Genomic DNA, 19,498 nt, shown 5'->3' on the forward strand with positions numbered 1-19,498 from the left:
GCCCAGGCCAGCCCCCCACCCTGCCCCACAACACGTGGCCTCAGACAAACAGCTCTCCCCAAGGACAGGCCCAGCCAAGGCCAAGACCCGCCGCCTTCCACGTGCCACAGCCCACCAGCCGCCCGTCCCACTGGCTCTCTCTGACAAGCCCATCGATGTGGAGACGAGGATGTCTTCACTGGGGCTGCGGGCCCTTAGAATCATCGGGGCCAGGCTCCCACAGGATGGTGGGCCAGCCAGGACCCAGGAGGCAGGCTCGCCTGCCCATGTGGCCCTGGAGTCAGCACTCCCCAAAAGCCTGTGGGATGAAGTGGAGTTAGATTTCTATTCCTTTCTGTGTTTGCAAATTCAGTGATAACTAAATAAAGGTATTTTGTTTTTCAAGTCCTGCAGGCTCAGCGACCATACTCTGGCCAGCATTTCTTTATTGGGCTAAGAAAGGCTGTCACAGTGCAGACTGGCCTTCTGGGCAGCCAGAGTATGGGCAAGCCTCTCCAGGTGGCCACAATATAAACAAGATTGCTCGTGTAACTAGAGTGCAGATAGGTCTGTCTGGGCTGAAAGTGGGAGGACAGGCCTGAGTGTCACACGCAGGAGGCAGAGTGCCCAGGGGCCTGTCCTGACAGCCACAGGGGCACAGCCGGCTCTGCCCCTGGCTTGGGCTCTGTTCTGCAGGCAGGCCCCGAGATCAGTCCCCACAAAAGGAACAAACTTTCTCAGCCGGTCTGGCTCCCTTTGGCGAACGCTTTGCTTTAAGGAGGGGGCAAGCCCAGGGACGTTTCCAGACTGTCTGCCTCCTTCTCTTCAGCCCCGGGGTGCCTCCAGGAGGCTCGCAGGGGACACGCAAAGGCCACACAGATTGTACGAGACACACTTTGGGGATGAGACGCAGCTCCAGAGTTTGTACCATGGAGCTGTGACAACATTGAAGCTGGGGGAGGGGACAGGCCCCCCAAGGTCACTCAGAGAATCAGGAGGCTGTCTGCCTCCCAGCCCCGCTCCTGAACTACCTCCCATCCTCCTCCCAGGGCCGCAGTGTGAGGAGTCCAGGAAAGGCCCTGACCCCAGGATCCCCTCCCACTGGAGGGCTGGGGGCTGTAGGGCCACCACAGGAGCACCCTTCGTTCTTTCACCTCTTCCCCGTGTCACGTCTCTAACGCCCTTCAATCAATGAAGTCTGCCCCACCACAAGGAAGGAATCTGCTCTATCAGGCTTGACAGGAGCCTGCTGTCAAACCTCCAGTAGTGGGGGGGGGGGGGGTCATACTTCCTGGGCATCGCCTCCCCACTGTGGGGCAGCTCTGCCTGTCAGAGGTTCTCCTTTGCTCTGAGCTGGGTGCTGCCTCCTGGTCCCAGCTCTGGCCCCGTTGGGGTGGTGGGTGCACTGGACACGTCTGTCTGCTCTTCCCTGGGCAGGCCTGCAGAGACTTGGGCCCCCAAGTTGGCTCTGTCCCAGCTCCCAGGCCTGCCTCTGGTGCCCTTCCCACTCCAGCTGTCCTCTATGGGACAGACCCCGTTGGTAGTGCCCACTCTGTGTACAGCCTACCCTCCAGGTGGGCCCTGAGCAGCCGGAAGCGGGCAGGTCCTTTGCTTGAATGCTCAGCCTCTGGGAGTGCAGGGTGAGCTCACAGGCCAGGGGCGACGGTCCTGGCCTGACCTGCTGATGAGCCGCACGTGCCTCCAGGCCTCCTTACCTGCAAATAAACCCTGCGTCCCTGGCCCCCTGCCGTGCCACTACTTTGTGCGCCCCGAGAACTGAACTGTGTGCTCACTCCTGCTGGTCAGACAGGCGCTGCCGTGCTTGTGTCCTACCCACCCCCGCCAGGCACCTGCCTGGCACTTGGCAGGAAGCACACACAGACACGGCCACGGGCTGCCAGACAGGGGTAATGCTTTTATATTAGTTTTTCTGTAACAAGAAAAATCAGCTTTGCAGTTTTTATCATTTTTTTTTCCTTAAAAAAGAATAAAAAACCAAAGGTACCCAGAACTCCCCGCAGGCCCAAAGAATAAACAAGGTGTCTCATCGGTGTGACTGGGCCCCTCCTCCTGGCCCAGCCCAGCTCCCGCCTCCGCCTCACTCCTGCAAGGCCCGGGCAGCCCTGGGAGACTGCAGTGGCCTCAGTGGGGCTTGCCCGGGGCATGGCAGGGAGTGACGATGGCCCCAGCAGGGCGGGCGGGCCGGGGCAGCAGTCCAGAAGGTTCCTGTCCCCAAAGGGAGGGAAAGGAACAAAAGCCAGCTTTTGCGAGTTCCAGAAGGCAGCAGGCACCTGGCTGCAGAGAGCTCAGAGATAACTCTGTGTCTTCTCCAGGAGATGGACGGACAGACAGACAGACAGGCAGATAGCTCGCTGTTCTGGCCAGTTCTGGCTGGGGCACGAGCTGTCGGTAGATAGGCCTCGGAGGGCTGTCTGCACGTGACTTGTGTGTGTGTGTGTGTGTGTGTGCGCGCGCGTGTGCACGTGTGTGTCCACAGGGGAGGAAGCAGGCACCCGTGCATGCCAGGGTGGGGTCAGACCCTTCCCACATCTGGATGACTCACAGGGCATGATGGCGGGGTGGGCTCAGGGCAAAGAGCGAGACCATTTGGAGGGCGACGTGTGGCTGGCTGTGTGTGGGTGTGCCGTGGTGTCTGCATGTGTCTGGCTGTGGAACGCACTGCAGGAAGGGGTAAGGATGGGCGACTGTGTGTTCAGCTGTGTCGGGGGCCCTGTGGGTACAGTGCTGGGTGTGTCCGCGAGCGGGGCAGAGTCGGGGCTCACAGGGCACAGGCACGTGCTGCAGAAAGTGGTCCGGCGGTCCATGGTCCTGCAGAACACATGGGAGAGTCAGGGGAGGCCAGGGCAGGCCCCCAACCATAACAAGCCTGGGGTGGGGCATTAGAGCTGGGGGGCCCACCTGAGGGGGCTCTGGGAGGGCCAGGTGACTGCGGGCAGGAGGCAAGTTGCCCCTGGGAGCCTAGAGCCAGCGGGCCGCCCGCTGGGAGGTGCTCATGGAGATGTGGCCGGGCCTGGTGTGGACTAGAGGGCCTCTCCCAGGGCCCCACTCAACTGACCTGACCATGGCCAATGTCCTCCAGAGGGGGCAGATTCTCTCCCAACCCAGGACTCTGCAGCCCCCTCGTGAGCGCCATAGCATCCTCACTGAATGACCAGTCACTCCTGTGGCTGACCCCTGGCTCTGCCTGAGGACAATGCCTGGAGAGAAGGGGCTCCACCTTCTTACCCCTGGGCCCCAAGAGCAGAGGAAGGTGATTCCTGAGCATGGCCTCTGGGCCTGCCCTCCACGCTTGGATAACCGCCCCCACGCACATTCTTCTCTATCACCAGCCGGACTCCTCTCCCCAACTCCCTCTCTCACCCACCCACCGGGTCCTCAACCCGCTTAAGGCTCCTTTCTGCCCCAGGCCCTACTTAAGTTCAACATCCTAAGAGCAGCCCAGCAGCCCCCTCCCAAGGCCTCCAGCTCTGCCACCCGGCTCTGTGACCCAGCTGGGTCGGCTCACTCTGATTCCCCTCTGCCCACACGTCTTCTCCTGGCTACTCGTCACCACCATGCCCACTCTCCAATATCCCCCTCCAGTGGCCCTGCCCCCCAACTCCTTCTGTCTGTACCTCCTTCCCTTCCCAGCCTGACCCCAGGATCCACCACTGTACCCATTCTCTTGCCAATACACTCAATTTCCTTGTTCTTTCTGAAACCCCAGCCCTGGATAGATCCAATTGTCCATCTTCTCCACACCCACCCAGTCCGCTGAGCACCCCTGCTTCCCTCAGGAAACAGAAGGCTGCAGGCATCGGGCTGACGTGACTTCATGTTCAGCCACCAAGCCACTAACCTGCGTGTGACTGCAGCCACTCCGTCCTCTGTCCCTCCTGCCACAGTGGAGGGAGCACTGACCCTCCTGCCCAAGCCAGTCCCTCCTACTGTTTCCACAGGGATCCTACACCCAGCTCTCCTCTCTTATATCCATAGCTCCTCCCTCCACACTGGCCCCTCCCCATCAGCACCCAAACCAGCTCTATTCCTTAAAAAAGGTATAACATGAACCGAGCCCTGTCTGAACTTCACGCCCCCATCTCACTCTCTCATCTCTCCACAGCCAAACTTCTTGATAGAGTTGTCTACACTCCCTGGATCCAGTGGCCCCCGAGGCTGCTCCCGATAAGGTCACAGATGACCTCTTTGTGGATAAATCCCGTCAGCCCTTGGCAGTGCTCAGCTCTATCCGCCTCTCAGCAGCATTGACACGGCTGAGTCCCCCCCTTCCAGAGAAGCCTGTGCATGGACGTGTAACATGCATGCATACGCATGTGTGAGCACATGTGCACACAAGGGCCTATGTGCATGGGGAGGCACGCGTGTATGTACTTGCATGCAAGTGTGCACGTGCTCTGCATCTGTGAATGGGTCATGGAGTGCGTGCATGTGTGTGCACATGTGCGGTGGGTTCTGCGAGTGTGTGCTTTGTGTGTGCATGTATAGGCATGTGTAAGAGAGCACGGGTACACGTGTTGGTGCACTCGTGTGTGTGTGGGAGCTTGTGCTGCATGTATGTGTAAACACCCTCTGTTCTCTGCTGTCGGTGGTTTTCCTCCCTCCCTCCCTCCCTCACTGCTCCATCTTACCAGCTCTGCAGGCTCCCCTCCCGTTGGCCACGCCCTGGCACTCACTCTCCCTGGGCAGGCTCCCCCAGCCTCCTGCTGCCTCAGTGGCTGTTTTAAGGCCGACAATGCCTGGATCCCCATCTCCCGCCCAGACCTCACTCCTGACCCCCAGACTCATACATCCAGCCCACCTCCGGGCAGCTCCCCCAGAAGCCTCCAGGCCCCTCAAACTCAACACTCCCCCACCATGCCTGCTCCTCCGGGTACTACTATCCAGCTGGAATTCCAAGCTGGAACTGGGGCCTTGTCTTCTCCCTCACCCGTGTCCAGCAGGACCACTCTGGCCCCTCAGGTCTGCCCCAACCCCTCCCAGGCCCATCTGCTCTTCTGCATCCTCACGGCCGGCCCCTATCACCTCTGGCTTGGCTTACAGCAGCAGCCTCCTCCCGGGCCCACATCCCTTCCCTGCTTCCACCATCCCAGCCCCTGTGCCTGTCTGTGCCCTGACGGCGGCACTCATCGCCCTGGAGACAGGCCCCGGGCACGGCCGGCACCCCGCAGGCTTGCTCTTATACCGAACCTCTCACCCAGGGCCTGGCACATACCAAGGGCTCCAAGAGGTTTGCAGAATGAACGACAAAGCAGGGGATAGAGGGTGACCTAAACTGGGGTCAGGGACTGGAAACTGGCGAGGAGAGGTGAGCGTGCCCCACACAGACCACCTACCTACGTCAGATCCAGTTCACCCTGTCACTATCGCCTTTCCTCGTCCTCCTCGTCCGTATCCTCCTCATCCTCCTCATCCTCCTTCTTTTCCTCCTTCAACCGGCCCCGGTCCTTGGAAATGTCACCAAACTCAAAGTTGCCTTCTATGTCCAAGACCTGCAGGTGCTTCAGCCTCCGGAAGGCGCTGTCCACCACGGAGCCCACGGCCAGCTTGTTAAACCTGTGCGGCCACCCACGCAGGGTCAGTGCCGGGAGCCCAGCCCTCAGAGTCCCCACGCATACCCACCCCAGAAGGTAAAGGGGAGGGAACGGGCCCTCCAGGAAGATGGCACAGCAAGAACCAAAGGAAAGGGGCTGAGAGGCACGCCGCATCATGGAGTCCACGCTGTCCAGTGTGTGCGGCTGCAGCTCAGGGGACAGCGGCTGACCCCGGGCCTCCGTCTGTTCAGGAAGCGGAAAGCCTCCCTCTGCATACCCTCTCACTACCAGGTGGGAGTGGCGGACATGGCTGCCTCTCTCCGCCTGCCCTGAGGCCTAGGGCTCCTGGGCTGCCAGCCTGGGGTCGCCTCAGTGCCTGGTGCGGAGTGGCAGGCAGGCAAGGCCAGGGCCGAGCTGGGCCAGGGACACACTAAGGTTGCGGGAAGGCGGAGGCTGGGCTCGGATCTCAGGCCCCCTCAACATTCTGCACCTCAGTCCCCCGCAGGAGTCCAGGCACGGCTCACATCCCAACGTTGCCCAGCCCGGGCCTTCCGGGCCACAAAGCCCCAGAGAACGTGCATTCTGCCTTTCCCTGATCTGTCTCCTTCTCTCTGATTTGAGGGGGTGGGAGGTGGGGATGTCAGGAAGAACGACCCTGGTTCTGCTGTATGGAAGCTCCTCATCTCCTCAGGGAGCTGTGTCCCCCGAATCATTCCAAACCCGCAGAACCCAGCGAGAGACTGAACATCTGCTGTCACTTCTGTTCTCTGGGCCTCAGCTTTCCCAGCTGTAAATTGGGAAGATGCTCTGTGGGGTCCCTTCCTGCCACGGTAACATCAATAATGCCCATGTGCACCACTTGGCTTTGAACACTGACCTCTACCTGCAAGCTGTTCCCCTGTGCCTCGAATATCCCGCTAGAGCCAGGGGGGGCCCCAGGGGACCTCCTACCGGAGAAAGATCCCCTTGAGGTTGGGTGTGGAGTCGAAGGCATTGGCGGGGACGGCGCTAATCTTGTTGTTCTGCAGGTACAAGTACTCAAGCGACTCGGGGAGCCCCCCGGGGATGTCTGTAAGCTGATTCCCAGCGATGTCCAGCAGCTGCAGGGGTGAGCAGGGAAGTCAAAGCACTTAACATCTTGCAAAGCCCCACCAACCCCCAGCCTATCTAAATCTCACGATAACCCTGTGAGGTGAGATCTGTAACTGTCCCCATTTTCCAGATGGGGAAACAGAGGCTCAGAGATCTGTCCAAGGCCACACAGCCTGCACAAGGCTGGAACCCGGTGTGCCTGACTCCAAATCCTTGTTCTGATTGATATGTGTCCTACCCAGCTCCCTCTGCTTTCCCACAGAAATTCACCAAGACATCTGGGTGTCACAGTCCTTCCTCCGTAACGCACCTATCACCTCCATCAGACTAAAGACCCCAGAAGGGCAGGGGCCAGGGATCTTCCGGTCTTTGAATCTCGCCCCATTGGCCCTGAATGAGGGTAGGTGTGAGGGGCCGCACGGGTGGGGCTGCTCATTCGGGGACCTCAGGGGCCATGTGGACAGGGGCCAGGAGCAAGGGTGCCAGGCCCACAGGGACCCTGGCATGGCAGCCGCCCCAGGCTGGTTAGTCTCAGTGTCACCACGTGCCTAGAGTGCAGGAGGCAGGCAGCCAGGGAAACGGGGGTGGGATTCCCAGGGAGCAGAACAAAGCTGCAGTGGGCAGGAGACCTAGACGGGCACAGCCCGGCTCACTGCCCCTCAGGCCGTCAGCACACCCTCGCCCCGACACACACCTGTGTAGCCACAGGTGGGACTCCGGCATCTCTAAGCTCCTCTCCTTACCCCAAGAGCTGGGGCTCATGATCAGGAAACTGGGGGCCATGAATCCAGAGAGCCAGGTGGGTGGTGTCAAGAATCAGGAGGAACACAAGCTTCATGCCCCTTAGGGAGCCTCGCTGTCACTTCTCCTACCCAGCGGGGCTCCCCGCTCCCTGCCGTGTTCCCTCCACACAGCTCCAGCAGGCCCTCATTCATTCCAAACATCCTCAGTGCCCAGGGGGCGGGGGACACAGAACCCACTGACGCGCTGCCTCCGCCCCCAGGAAACCAGGCTGGCAGGGGAGATGGACACAGGGGCTGACAATGACAGCCGGTGGAACGGGGCTATGATGAGGAAGCTCGGGGGAGGGGCCCAACCCAGCCTCAGGTCAGGGGAGTAGACAGCAGCCAGCACAGGTGGGGGCTCTAGAGCAGCAGCAGCAGCTGCTTGTAGAAAGATCCAGCAGTGAGAGGAAGAATTCCCCACCACCAGACACCCCATCCCTGACTGAACTCACCCAGGCCCAGGGAGGTGTCTAACCTGCCCACCACTGGTGGCTTCCCTGAGGAGGTGACACCTGAGCTGAGTCCTAAGTACAAGCTCCAGGAGGGTGGTGACCCTCCATCTGTCTTATTCCCCACTTGGTCCTCAGTTCTAGAACTGTGTCTGGCACAGGGTGGGGGCTCGGTACGGGCTGTGGAATGAATGAGGAGGTGTCAACAGGGCGGAGAAGGTGCTACCAGCAGAGATGCCGGTAGGGACAAAGCCCAGTGCATCTGGGAAACTAAGAGGCTCAGCTGGGAGCAGGGCAGGGCAGGCCTCGGAGGCCACGGCAGGGACTCTGCTCTGGGTTCTCAGAGCAAGCAGAGCCACGGGAGGGTTCTGGGCAGGACTATAAGGTGAGCACGTGTTTTTCAAGACACTCTCCAATTGCATAAGGAGTACAGGAGTGGAGAGCTCCTCGGAAGCTGGGGTCCAGGCAAGAAATGGGGGTGACTTGGCTTGGGGCATGGGCAGCAAGGATAGAGGGAAGTGGACAGATTGAGAGAGGCGGTGGTAGAACGGACAGGGTTTAGTAACAACGGGCAGACGGGAGATGGCATGAGAAGGGGATGTCAAGGGCAGCGTCCAGATTTCCTGAGGGCACCTGGGTGGATGTCGCCCCCTTCAGCGAGTTAGAAATTGCAGCAGGAGGAGCGGGTGTGGAGGAGAGGAACAGTGGGGTTGGGCCCCTGGAGAGCAGGTCCCTGAGGAATACCCAAGAGGGGCTGGCACAGGGGGTTGGATCTGGTGCCAGTACTAGGCAGGGCCACCCGGGTGAGGAGCAACGGCTGCTCCCCCACTCCCACCTGCTCCACCCTCAGGGCTCTGCCCCACCTCCCTGTCCCCCACTCTCTGGGCTTCTCCCCTGCACCCCACTCAGACATCCCCATCCTGACAGCTGCCCCCACAAGCATGTACTGTGAGCCCGCCACGCCAGGGCCCTGGGTCCAGCAGTGAACACAACTGACTAAAACGCCTGCCCTCCTTCCAGCGGGAAGAGCAGGCCACAGACAAGCAGATGACCTGATGCCCCGAAGGGAGGAGGCTTATGAAGCAAAACAAAGCAGAGGAAGGTGACATCTGAGCAGAGCCCTGAGAAAGTGGCAGGAGCAAGCCCTGAGGACATCTGGGGAGAGGGGCCCAGCAGGGCAGCAGAGCATCCCCGACCTTGCGGCTGGGTCCTGTCCCCCAGGTGTCTCTAATGAAGTTCCCTCTTGGCCCCTCACCGAGTTGGGAGGTTTCATGTGTAACCAAAGAGGCTCGATTCCTGTGGCCAGATATCCCCCCTGACGCTGACCTGGCCTCGCAGCCACACCCACTGACCAGCTCCCAAATGCCTCAAGGAGACCCCCCAACCCCCTGCAGACTGGTGAGGGCAGCCGCCTCACCTTCCCCTCCCAAGCCCCGCCTTCTCCAGGCACCTACTCCTGCGCCTGCAGGTGGGGGAGCTTGACTTGCCCCTGCCCTCTAGTCCTCCTGAACCGTGGACGCCCCTACCTGCAGCCATGACCTCCCCTTACCCCCACAGCCCTCCTCAAGCCTGTACCTGCATGTGTCAGCTTAGCCTGGCCATACCAGCTGTGCTCTGCCCTTCACTCCTGTACCCGGGCTTGCCAGCCATCCCCTCTGCCTGACCCAGCCCCCTACCCTAAGGCCCAGCCTCCCCAGTGGGCACCTCCTTCATGGCCCAGCCCTCCTGCCCACCCCTCACCCGGGCCCAGCAGATGGGTAGGCTCAGGGCAGCCATACCAGTGGCACCCCACACAAGCATAGCCCTGCCCCCTCCGCTCCCCCTTACCTGCAGACCAGCGAGGTTGGCCCAGGCGCGGGGGCCCAGGGCCCGGCTGCGCAGCCGGTTGCCGGTGAGGTAGAGCTCACGCAGCTGGGCCATGCCGGCCAGCGCCCCGCGCGCCAGGGCGGCCAGCTCGTTGCGCTTGACCTTCAGCACGTGCACGTTGCGGGGCAACCCGGGCGGCAGCGTGCGCAGCCGGTTGCCGGACAGGTCCAGCGAGCGCAGCAGGCGCAGCTTGCGGAAGGCGTCGCGGTGCACCTGCGGGCTGGTGATGCGGTTGTAGCTGAGGTTGAGCTCCTCCAGGAAGTAGGTGGTGGCGAAGTCGTCGCGGCCGATGCCGGTGATCTGGTTGTGCAGGATCATGAGGGTGCGCACGCGGCGGGGCAGGCCGCTGGGCACGCGCTCCAGCGCGTTGTTGTACAGGTGCACCGTGTGCAGCCGCTTGAGGCCCTGGAAGGCGCGCGGGTGGATGCCGTGCGCGTGCAGCTGGTTGCTGTGCAGCAGCAGGTACTCGAGGCTGCGGATGGGGGTCAGCACGTCCGCATCCACGCTCTGGATGGCGTTCTTCTCCAAGTGCAGCAGCACCAGGCTGCGGGGCAGCCCCGCCGGGACCCGCGACAGGTTGTTGCTGGACAGATCCAGGTACTCCAGGCTGGAGAGCTTCCTGGGGGGTGGGGGTGGGGTGGGGGTTTAAGACCATCGGCAGGAGCCCACCTGGTGCTTGCTTCCACCATTATTCCCAAGGGAGGTGGCAGGGGAACTGCCTGTAATTCATCCCAGTTCTGCCACTAGCTGACTGGGGATCTCCATCCTCTCCAAGCCTCGCATTGGGTTGATTCAATGATATATTGGCATAGGAAGGATCTAGCATGGTTTCTGATACCTAGGAGTTTATTTGAAGACCAGTAGTTTATCTAAGGCTTTTTGTGGCTACACTTGGTCCTAAGAAATGAAAACATATTTGCCTTTGACAAGAATGCTTAAGTTTCTATTTTGTACCAAGAATTCTATCTTGTACCACTGGAAGTTCAGCAGGCCTTACCTATACATAGCACCTATTCTTGGGGACATGAAATGCCAGCAGAGGCCCAATCCTCCAAGTTCCTTCTCCAGGGAAACTGGCCAGGGGCAGGTGGGCGAGGATGTGTGTGAGGGGCCTGGCCGAGTGGGGGCTCACCAGAAGGTCTCGTTGTCCAGGCCCTCGTCGGTCAGGTAGTTGTTCTGCAGGTACAGCTCACGCAGGTTGCTCAGCTCGCTGAAGGCACCTGGTGGGATCTTCTCCAGCTTGTTGTTCTGGGGGTGGGATGGCGGGGAGGGGAACATGAGGGACAGCCAAGGGGCAGGGGCAGAGCCTTGGGATGAGGTGTGGAGAGGGGTCTGGGGGAGCCGTGGGGAGGGGGCCCAGGCCTGGAGCACTCTGGCTGTGGCGCTGATGGCCAGGCACCCAGGCTTTGCCTGCTTCTCCACGGTGGACGCTGTGCCCCCCGGCACGGGGCCCACGCGGGCCTGGGCTGTTCCCCGTGGCAGGTCCCTGCTTTTTCGGTGTCACTCCCCGCTCTGGCTCCCACCTTGAGGTGCAGCTTGTAGAGGGCGGGTGGCAGGTGCTTGGGCACATGGCGCAGGAAGTTGCTGGACAGGATAAGGATCTCGACGTTGCTGGAGCCGTTGAACATGTTGTCGGGCAGCCCGGCGTCCGCCAGCTTGTTGTTGTGCAAGTACACGGACCTGGGAACGAGGGGCAGGGCCTGACCCACCCAGGCCACGCGCCTGCCCCACCCCAGCACCAGCTCACCTGGTGAGGCTCCAGACCCTGCTCAGGTTGGGCCTGGGGCCCAGGGAGCCCTCCTCCCATTTGAAGAAACTCAGATCCCGCCTAACCCAGTCCCCACCAGCAGCTGAGGGGACCAGGGACCACCAGAGGTTGCCCCAGAAGTTAGTGGCAGAAATAGGATTTCCTGACCCCCAGTCCGTGCTCCTCCATTCCCTCCAAGGTTCTCAGTCATTCTCTGACAGTTGCAGCCCTGGTGTCCCTGCCTGTCAAGCCCACACAGCTGGCTCTGAGGTCTGTGGGACTTCCCGAATGGTCACTGTCCCTGCTGCCTTTGTCCCTGGTGCCCAGCACAGGGCATGGCTCAGAGGAGGTGACCTCTCATTCATTCAGCAAATATATAGAGAGTGTCCCCACGTGCTAGGACTGTTTCAGACTCTGCAGGTATAGCGGTGGACACAACCAACAAGACCCTGCCCTCCTGGAGCTGACATCCTAGAGGGAGAGAAGACAAAGAACAAGAGAGATCCATAGAAGTTGGAGCTCATTCTTGCAGTGTGGCCTCTCTTGGCCCTCAGCCTTCTCATCTGTGGGATGGGACCATGCAATGGCCCTAGCTCCCCGGGGGGATGGAGAAAATTGAGTGAGGTGACAGATTCAGGGACAGAAGTGGCACCAGAGGTTGTCAGAACCCCCAGCACCACCCTGCCCTGCTCAGACCCCTGTGCTCTGAGGCCTCACTCCTCCCAGAGCAGCTCTCAGCGAGGGATGGGTCTGCCTGTTAGAAGACGCTTCCTTCCACCAGGGGCTAGGGAGTGGGGGAAACAGCCTCACCCAGCTCCCCATAATTCCGCACATATCACCCTGTGTCCTCACCTCCTGGACTGATTCTTCCTCATCCTCTAGGTCTCAGCCTTCAGATCCTGTGACCCTGCAGCCCCTGGGCATCCCTCACCCCAGCCCTGAGCAAGGGGCATTGTGCCCACGCTGCACAGCTGGCCCCTCCACCAGGGCCTCTCTGCGTCCTCTCTGCCTAGCTCAGGGCCAGCAGCCTCTGACTCAGCCCCTCCCCCTTCCCCAGCCTGAGCCCAGGGCCCTCTCTGACCTCTGACCTCAAGTTTGGCTTCTGGCCAAATGTGAGCCCATAGATCTTGGTGAGATAGTTAGCAGCGAAGTCCACACTGATCAGGGTGTTTGGCAGGAATCGGGGTGCCAAGGTCAGCTGGAAAGGGAAGAGTTGGGGCAGAAAGACCAACGGAGGGGTGGAGGCCGGCTCTGGGTCCCCCTGCCTGCTGCTCACCCGGGCCCCTTCACTTGGTCTCCTCCCTGCAACCAGAGCCATTTTTCTAAAATGGAAACCCGTCCCACTGCCCTGATTACACAAAAACAGAAGCTCTATGGCTCCGTGCAGCCCTGAGCTTGGCATTCAAAGCCCTCCGGGCCTGTCCCCTTCCCTGCCTGTCCTCCTGGTCTCTCCCCTCATGGCTCCCCACCGCTGGCCCTCTGTCCAGCCACAGGGAGCACCCACGCTTCCTCAGACACAGCCCAGAGTCCACCTTCATTCATTCAACAGGAGGCACTGAGTCCACAACATTCCAGGCAGGGTTCCAGGAGCTCTCTGGGCCTGTCCTGGGGAGCAAGCCAGAGAAGTTCCTGCCCCCCAAAAGCTTACATCCCAGTGGAGGAGACAGTAAACAAAGACCGACAGTATCCGACAGTGATCACTGCCACCCAGGGGATTCAGACAGGCCGAGGCAGAGAGTGACGGGTCGGGTGCCCAGGGAACAGGTGACACTGAAGGCTGATGGCCACATAAATGCCATCTGGGGGGACAGCACCCCTGGCAGCAGGAGCAGCGAGTGCAGGCCCTGCGTGGGGGGCTGCCGGGTGTGGGGGCTGGAGTGGAGTGGGAGCGAGCGAGTGGGGAGACGAGTTAAGAAAGGCAGGTAGGCCCAGACCACCTCGTGGTCTTGTGGGCCACGGAAGAAGTGTGGCTTTCATTCTGGGTGGAAGGAGAAGCCACGGAAGGGTTTTAAGTGGAGAGAGGGCATGTAAGGGTAGAAATTGGGCATGATTTTTAAAGGTCACTCGGGCTGCTCTGAGGAGAAGGGGCAGCAAAGGAGGAGGCAGGGGCATCCAGGGGTGGGATGGTGGACATTTGGGGGTGGGGGGTGCTGAAGGCTGGCGGTGAGACTGGACGTGGTGAGTGAAGCCCTCCCAGATCTGTGCTCAGTCCAGTGGGGCTGTAGGTGGCTGGAGACCTTCCATCAGACATCCAGGGCAGATGTGGAGGAGGCAGCAGATCTTTGAGTCTCAGAGGGCTGGAGACTGCCACCGGACATGGCCATGATGAGGAAGGGCAGTAAAGCAGGGGGAGGGGAGGCATCGCCTTGAGAGGGTTCAGAGAGAAGGGCCGGGACAGAGCCCTGGGGCACGCCAGCGTTTTGAGGTTGCATGCCTTGTGCCTTTTCTCACGCTGTCCCTTGTACTGCAGTGCCCTCCCCCTCCGGGCCCCTGCCTGAAATCCTGCCACCTGTAGTGGCCCTGCTCAAATGCCATCTCCTCCAGGAGGCCCTGCAAGCGCCCCCTCCCCGTGGGGACGAGCTCGCCATCCCTTACACTCCCGCAGGCCTTGGCCTCTGTCCTCTGCCCACCTCTGTTATCTGACCACTCTGACGCCCTGGGTTAAGGTGAAGGGTCTGGGTCTGTCCCCCCAGGGCCGTGTCTGAGCAGCAATGGGGACCCAGCGGCCAGCCCACCAGGGTGAAGGTTCCCTGAGCTCAGTCCCCGACACAGGGGGCCGCGGCAGCGCCCCCTGCCCTGCTGCAGGCCCTCACCTTGTTATTGGCCAGGTACAGGTAATTGAGGTTGGTCAGATGCTCAAATGCCTCCTCCGGTAGCCCTTCAAAGGACAGGCATCGGTCAGAGCCCTGGATGAAGGAGACGCTGCAGGGGAGCACGCCAGCTCCAACCCCCCACGCCCGCCCCACTTGCCAGGAGAGGGAGGGCGCTCCCTGTGGCAGGAGCTGCTCTGACCCCTTCCCAGCCAGTCCCCGCAGGCCTGCCCAGGCCCCCTGCCTCCCCCTTGCTCACAGGGGCCCAAGCTCTGAGGAGCAGGTGGGAAGTGCTGCTGAGAGATGACTGACCCTGCACCTGCTCAGGGCCGCCCAGGTGGGAATGGGTCCCCATAAGTTCAGGCCACAGGGCAGACGACCCAGCCCGACCCTTCCCTGCCAGGAAGGAGTGCTCCCCTCAGGGGCAGCCCCAGAGAGTCAGAGACCCTTTTTATCCCCTCACTCCCAAGCAGGGCAGTGCTGTGGCCCCTGAGCCTCCCCACCACCTGGCCCCCCCCGTCCCATCTGGCTGATGTAGCGCCAGGACTCGACTGTCACTGGGAGCCCGGCCAGGCTGGCCCTTCTCCCGTCCCAAGGCCGGCCTCTGACTCTTGGTTCCAGGCTCCCAGACCCTCAGATGCTGGGACTCGCCCAAGTATCTAACGAGAGGGAACAGTTACATAAACTGTGTAGCGTCCCTCCACGGAATACCCTGCTGCCGCTGTGTACAATGATGGCCCCGGGAGCTCTTAGCAACGAGAGACATGCTGCCGAGCTAACGGCTCAGTGCAACAGGGCACTTAAAATAGTGATAATATCTGTACTCTAAGGTCAGCTGGGAACTAGAAAACACAAAGGAAAAAGACTGGAGTGGATGTGGTGGTGGTTGTGCAACTGTATAAACTTACTAAAACTCATTACATTGTACCTCTAAGTTGGGCAAATCTTAGAGTATATAAATTATACCTCAATAAAGCTGCTTTTCAAAAAAATGGAAATATACCAAAATGTCAATAGTGATGAACTCCAAGTGGCAGAATTGAGTGGGTTTTTTCTTTTCCATTTTATTTTCTATATTTCCAAATTTTCTATTATAATCATAAATTATTTTCATCCTTAGAAAAAATAACTTTAAAATTTGAGGACTCTGCAACTCTAATTCTAAAGGCCTCTGTGACCTGCAGAGTCTATGACAAAGGTCTCTGAAGCCCCTCCCCTGAGCCCCTCTCCCAGGTCTCAGGAACAGCCGGGGTGGCTTTTAGGCAACCACAGGGGACCCCTTGCCCGTGGAGCCCTGCTGCCAGCCTAGCCCTCCTCTTTTCCACACCGCAGGGTCTGCAGAGTGGGGCTCTCCCCACGGACACCCAGTCCCCTGCCTGGGGTCCCCGTCCTGGGCTCTGGGTGATCCCTCACCTCGGGAAGTCAGGCGGTTGTTCTGGAGGTTCAGAGTCTCTAGCCGGTGCAGCCGGGAGAGCTCCTCTGGGTAGATCTTCTCCAGCTGGTTGTTCTGGGGAGTGCGGGCAGGGTGGTGAGGAGGCAGCGGGGGGAGGGGAGGTGTGAAGGGCTCCTGCCCCACTAGAGGCCCGCCCCCACCCTCACCGCCAGTCCCGGGAGCCAGCCCTCTATTGGGCACCATCCTTGGGATTCTCCCCCCTGGTAGACAGACCCTGGGTGCTGGCTTTGAGCCAGACCCGAATGTGGGCGCTGGAGGCACAGCAGTGATCACAACAGACATGAGGGTCCTGCCTTCTAGGAGTATGTACACACACACACACACACACACAGGTATCTGCACAGTTAACACCTGGAGTGCCATCTCCTCTCTAGACCTGCTCCCTGTGTGTTCCCACTTGGTGACAGGCATCCCCAGCCTGTTCTGCCCAACCCCAAGCCAGAAACCACTTTTGGTTCCCTTTCTCGACCCTGTGGTCCCCACTCCCCTTGGGATGCTCTAAAACCTGGGTCAGGTGCCACCTCCTTCTGAAGCCTTCCTAGGTCAGATAGGGGGCTAGATTAGGAGCTGCTCCAGGCCTCATAGCACTAGTCCTTCTATCTCTATCTGTTATCTCTACCAGTTTAGTCTCTGCCTCCCCCTCAGACTGTGAGCGCCTCAAGGGCAGGGCATGTCCGAGTCCTCCCTACATGCCTAGCACCCCACACAGGACAGGGGCGTAGAGCAGGTACCCAGGAGACATTTTATGAATGAATGAGTGAGCGAATGAACCAGCCATAAGCACTGTCCTCGCTTGTCCCTTTCCCTCATAGGCTACCATGGCCTTGGGCTCCCCCACTGCCAGCGCAGACCCACAGGGCAGTGTGACCACGGGCAGGTCACTTTCCTTCGCCAGCCTGATCTCCTCTGGAAATGGGTGTAAAGCCTCCCCCTCCTCCAGGGCTACTGGGCCACACAAGGGTGGCCCAGTAGCCCTGGATGCACCAGTGCTTCCAGACTCCCCCATCTGGAATGCCATGTCCCACTTCTCCAGGTTCCAAAATCTAGCCTGTGCCTCTGCTGGGAAGAGCACTCTGTCCTCTTAGTCCTCAGAGCACTGTACTGGGGTCTACTTTGCTCTAACTTTCCTGGCCTGTAACGGTGTCTGAGGTGCCCTGACTGTCGATTCAGAGGGTCAGCTGCTGGGCGGGTCTGTGTCCATTTTGAGCAGGGCCTGCCTCTCCTTACCTGCCTCAGCCCAGACTCCTCCAAGTGAAACAAAGCAGGTTATAATAGCACAATGCTCTGTGACCGGGACATCAGAGGGGGGTGCCCCAGGGTGGAGCCAGACTCCCCGTGTCTGACCTGCCCTGGCACCCGTGTCTGGTGAAGCCCTGAGTACTGGGGGTTCAGGGAGCTGTAACTGGGGGGGGTCTGGGACAGGAACCACGAGTGCAGGGGCAGCCCCTGGTGACCACTGGTGCAGCGCCGGCCTCACCTGCAGGGACAGGTGGTTGGTGTGCTCAGGCAGGTCCCCTGGGAACTCACGCAGGTCGATGCCGCCACAGTCCACGACACCCTCCTGGGAGCAGGCACAGTCTCGGGGACAGTCGATGGTGGCTGGGCCGGGCCCCAGCGCCTCGGGGCTCAGGACCAGCACCGGCTCCTCCTCCACGAATTCCTTCTCTTCAGGGCTCAGGCTGTGAGTGTCACTTCGGCCAAACACAGGGGCCCTCACTGCGAGCACCGGTCCCAGCTGCAGCTGCGGCGGCACCAGCAGCAGGAGCAGCAGCGCCCTGCTCCGGGCCATGGTGCCTGTGGGGGGGCACATCAGACCCTCCTTTGCGCCACGGCTGACTGAACCTGTTAGGGACAGTAGGCGTGGGGCTGGGGCCCCCTGGACACAAGGCAGAGCCCACTCTGGACCCCGTCCACAGCACACGTCTGATCTGCTGACTGCCGACCTCCCCTCCCCACCTGCCCCACCAGGGCTGCCCTCCGGAGGGCTGGGGGTAAAGTGAAGCCCTGTCCTCAGGCAGGTCTGCAAAACCTTCCCCAGCGCTCACCAGGCCTGGCCCCAAGGAATCTGTGCCCCCACTTCACAGAAGGGAAAGCTGAGGCCCAGGAAGAACTGTGATGGCAGGGTTCGGCCCGGACTTTGCTGAGCTCCCGCTGCCCTGGCACAGGCAGTGTGGGGGGCCCTGTCCTCCTCCAGCAGCCACAGACCGTGGTGGGCCAGCAGGGTGCGTCCCAGCATTGCAGCCTGCCATTCTAGGATCTTCAGCACTTGGCCCTGCCTCTTCCAACTCTTCCACTCCCCTGCCCTGGCTATGCAGGTCTATTTCGCAGTTCCTCTCTCCAGGCCTTTGCACCCGCTGTTCCTTCTGCCTGGAATGCTCCCCCCCCGCTTCTCTTGTGCAATCAGCAGCTTCTCCAAGAACTATCTCCCGCGTTGCGTCCCCTGGGAAGACTCTGAGATGCCCTGGGCTCTCCGTCACTGTGTTCCCCCAGGGCTTGGCATGAGTTGGGTTGGGTTGGGAATACATGAAGGTGTCTTTCTCCCACACGGGGCTGTGAGCCACTCTGTGTCTGGTTGGAGGCCCAGCCCGGAGCCGGGCACCGAGCAGGCATCAGTGAATGGGGCTGCTGCTGCCCCAGGACCTCCCAAGTCCCCTTCCTGGTGTTTAAACCCTCAGCTGCCCTCACTGGGGCCTGCTGTGCTCACATGGCCCCGCCACCTGCAGGAGACTATTCCCCAGCATGGTCCCTGGGGCAGTAGGGAGGGGCGTACAGGGGGTGGCCTCAGGCCACTGAGGAAGATGCTGGGGTTCCACCATCCTGCAGCCCACGGGCCTGGCTTGGCTCAGGGCTGGTTCCTGGAGTTCTCTTTACTGGGACTCAGAAAACATCTCTGGGGGTGACAAAGTTGTGACAGGCAGTAGCTCAGGTACACTGACTCTGGAGTCCCACAGATCCCTGTTCGAGTCCCCCTCTACCACTTAGCGGCTCTGATCTTGCTGAGCCTCAGTTTCCTCATCTTGCAAAGCAGATAATATGTCTACACTCAGCTTCTGTGAGGAGCCAGCAAGATGACAGACATAAGGCATCTGTTAGGTGACGAGGCGCTGCCATCACTGCTGCCATGTGATCAGGAACGCAGGTGCCCGGCCAGCGGCCAGGCCTGGGGCACCCGCTCCTCAGTCTGAGGCTCCTCGACGGTTAGATCAGGGACATGACCCACAGAGCCATTAGAAGGGTCTCAGGAGACGCAGGGCCTGGAGGCTGGGTAAACTGGGAGCCTGACGATGGCACCAAGGTCTGGCTCTTAGCTGTGTGACTTTGGACAAGTTTTGTCACCCTCTAAACCTCAGCTTCCTCACCCGTCCCTGGGGTGGTAACAGAGCCATCCTAACGGAGAGACTGTGAGTCAGCGGGATGCACATACTGCATACAGTAAGTGCTCAATAAGTGTTAGCTCTTCCTACCACTGATCTCTGGTCGGTGGCCATTGCTCACATCCCAACCACACCACTGCCCGCTCCAGACCCCCCTGCTTCTTCCCCTGCCCTTGTCCAGACCCTGCTTGTGCCCTTCGCCCCAGCCCCAGGCCCGCCTCCTCCCAGGGGAGGTGCAGACTCCAGCCTCCTGTGAATTCCTGCTGTCCCGGGGGCTGCTGCGGTATTTCAGAGACCACTTTGCCTGGCTCACTGGCTCAGCCAGCTCTCCGAGGTGAGGCCCCATCTGCCCCCGGCCCTGTGCTGGGCACGGGGGACACAGATGAAGTGG

At 60.5% G+C, this 19,498-nt stretch overlaps 1 protein-coding gene across 1 annotated transcript; it reads right to left on the reverse strand.

Moving 5' to 3' along the window:
• Window positions 1–1,881: 1,881 nt before the first annotated feature.
• Window positions 1,882–17,534, reverse strand: PODN (podocan). The gene is made up of 10 exons (XM_004438569.3): window positions 17,211–17,534; window positions 15,694–15,787; window positions 14,284–14,348; window positions 12,559–12,668; window positions 11,247–11,403; window positions 10,856–10,971; window positions 9,685–10,342; window positions 6,483–6,631; window positions 5,334–5,553; window positions 1,882–2,808 (listed from the first exon to the last, which is right to left on the reverse strand). The coding sequence occupies exons 1-9, from the start codon at window positions 17,520–17,522 to the stop codon at window positions 5,361–5,363; spliced, it is 1,854 nt and encodes a 617-aa protein (XP_004438626.2). The 5' UTR covers window positions 17,523–17,534; the 3' UTR covers window positions 1,882–2,808; window positions 5,334–5,360.
• Between the last annotated feature and the right edge of the window lie 1,964 nt (window positions 17,535–19,498).

Source organism: Ceratotherium simum, chromosome 22 (genome assembly GCF_057802395.1).
Source record: "Ceratotherium simum simum isolate JZ-2026a chromosome 22, ASM5780239v1, whole genome shotgun sequence".
NCBI classification, from domain to species: Eukaryota; Metazoa; Chordata; class Mammalia; order Perissodactyla; family Rhinocerotidae; genus Ceratotherium; species Ceratotherium simum.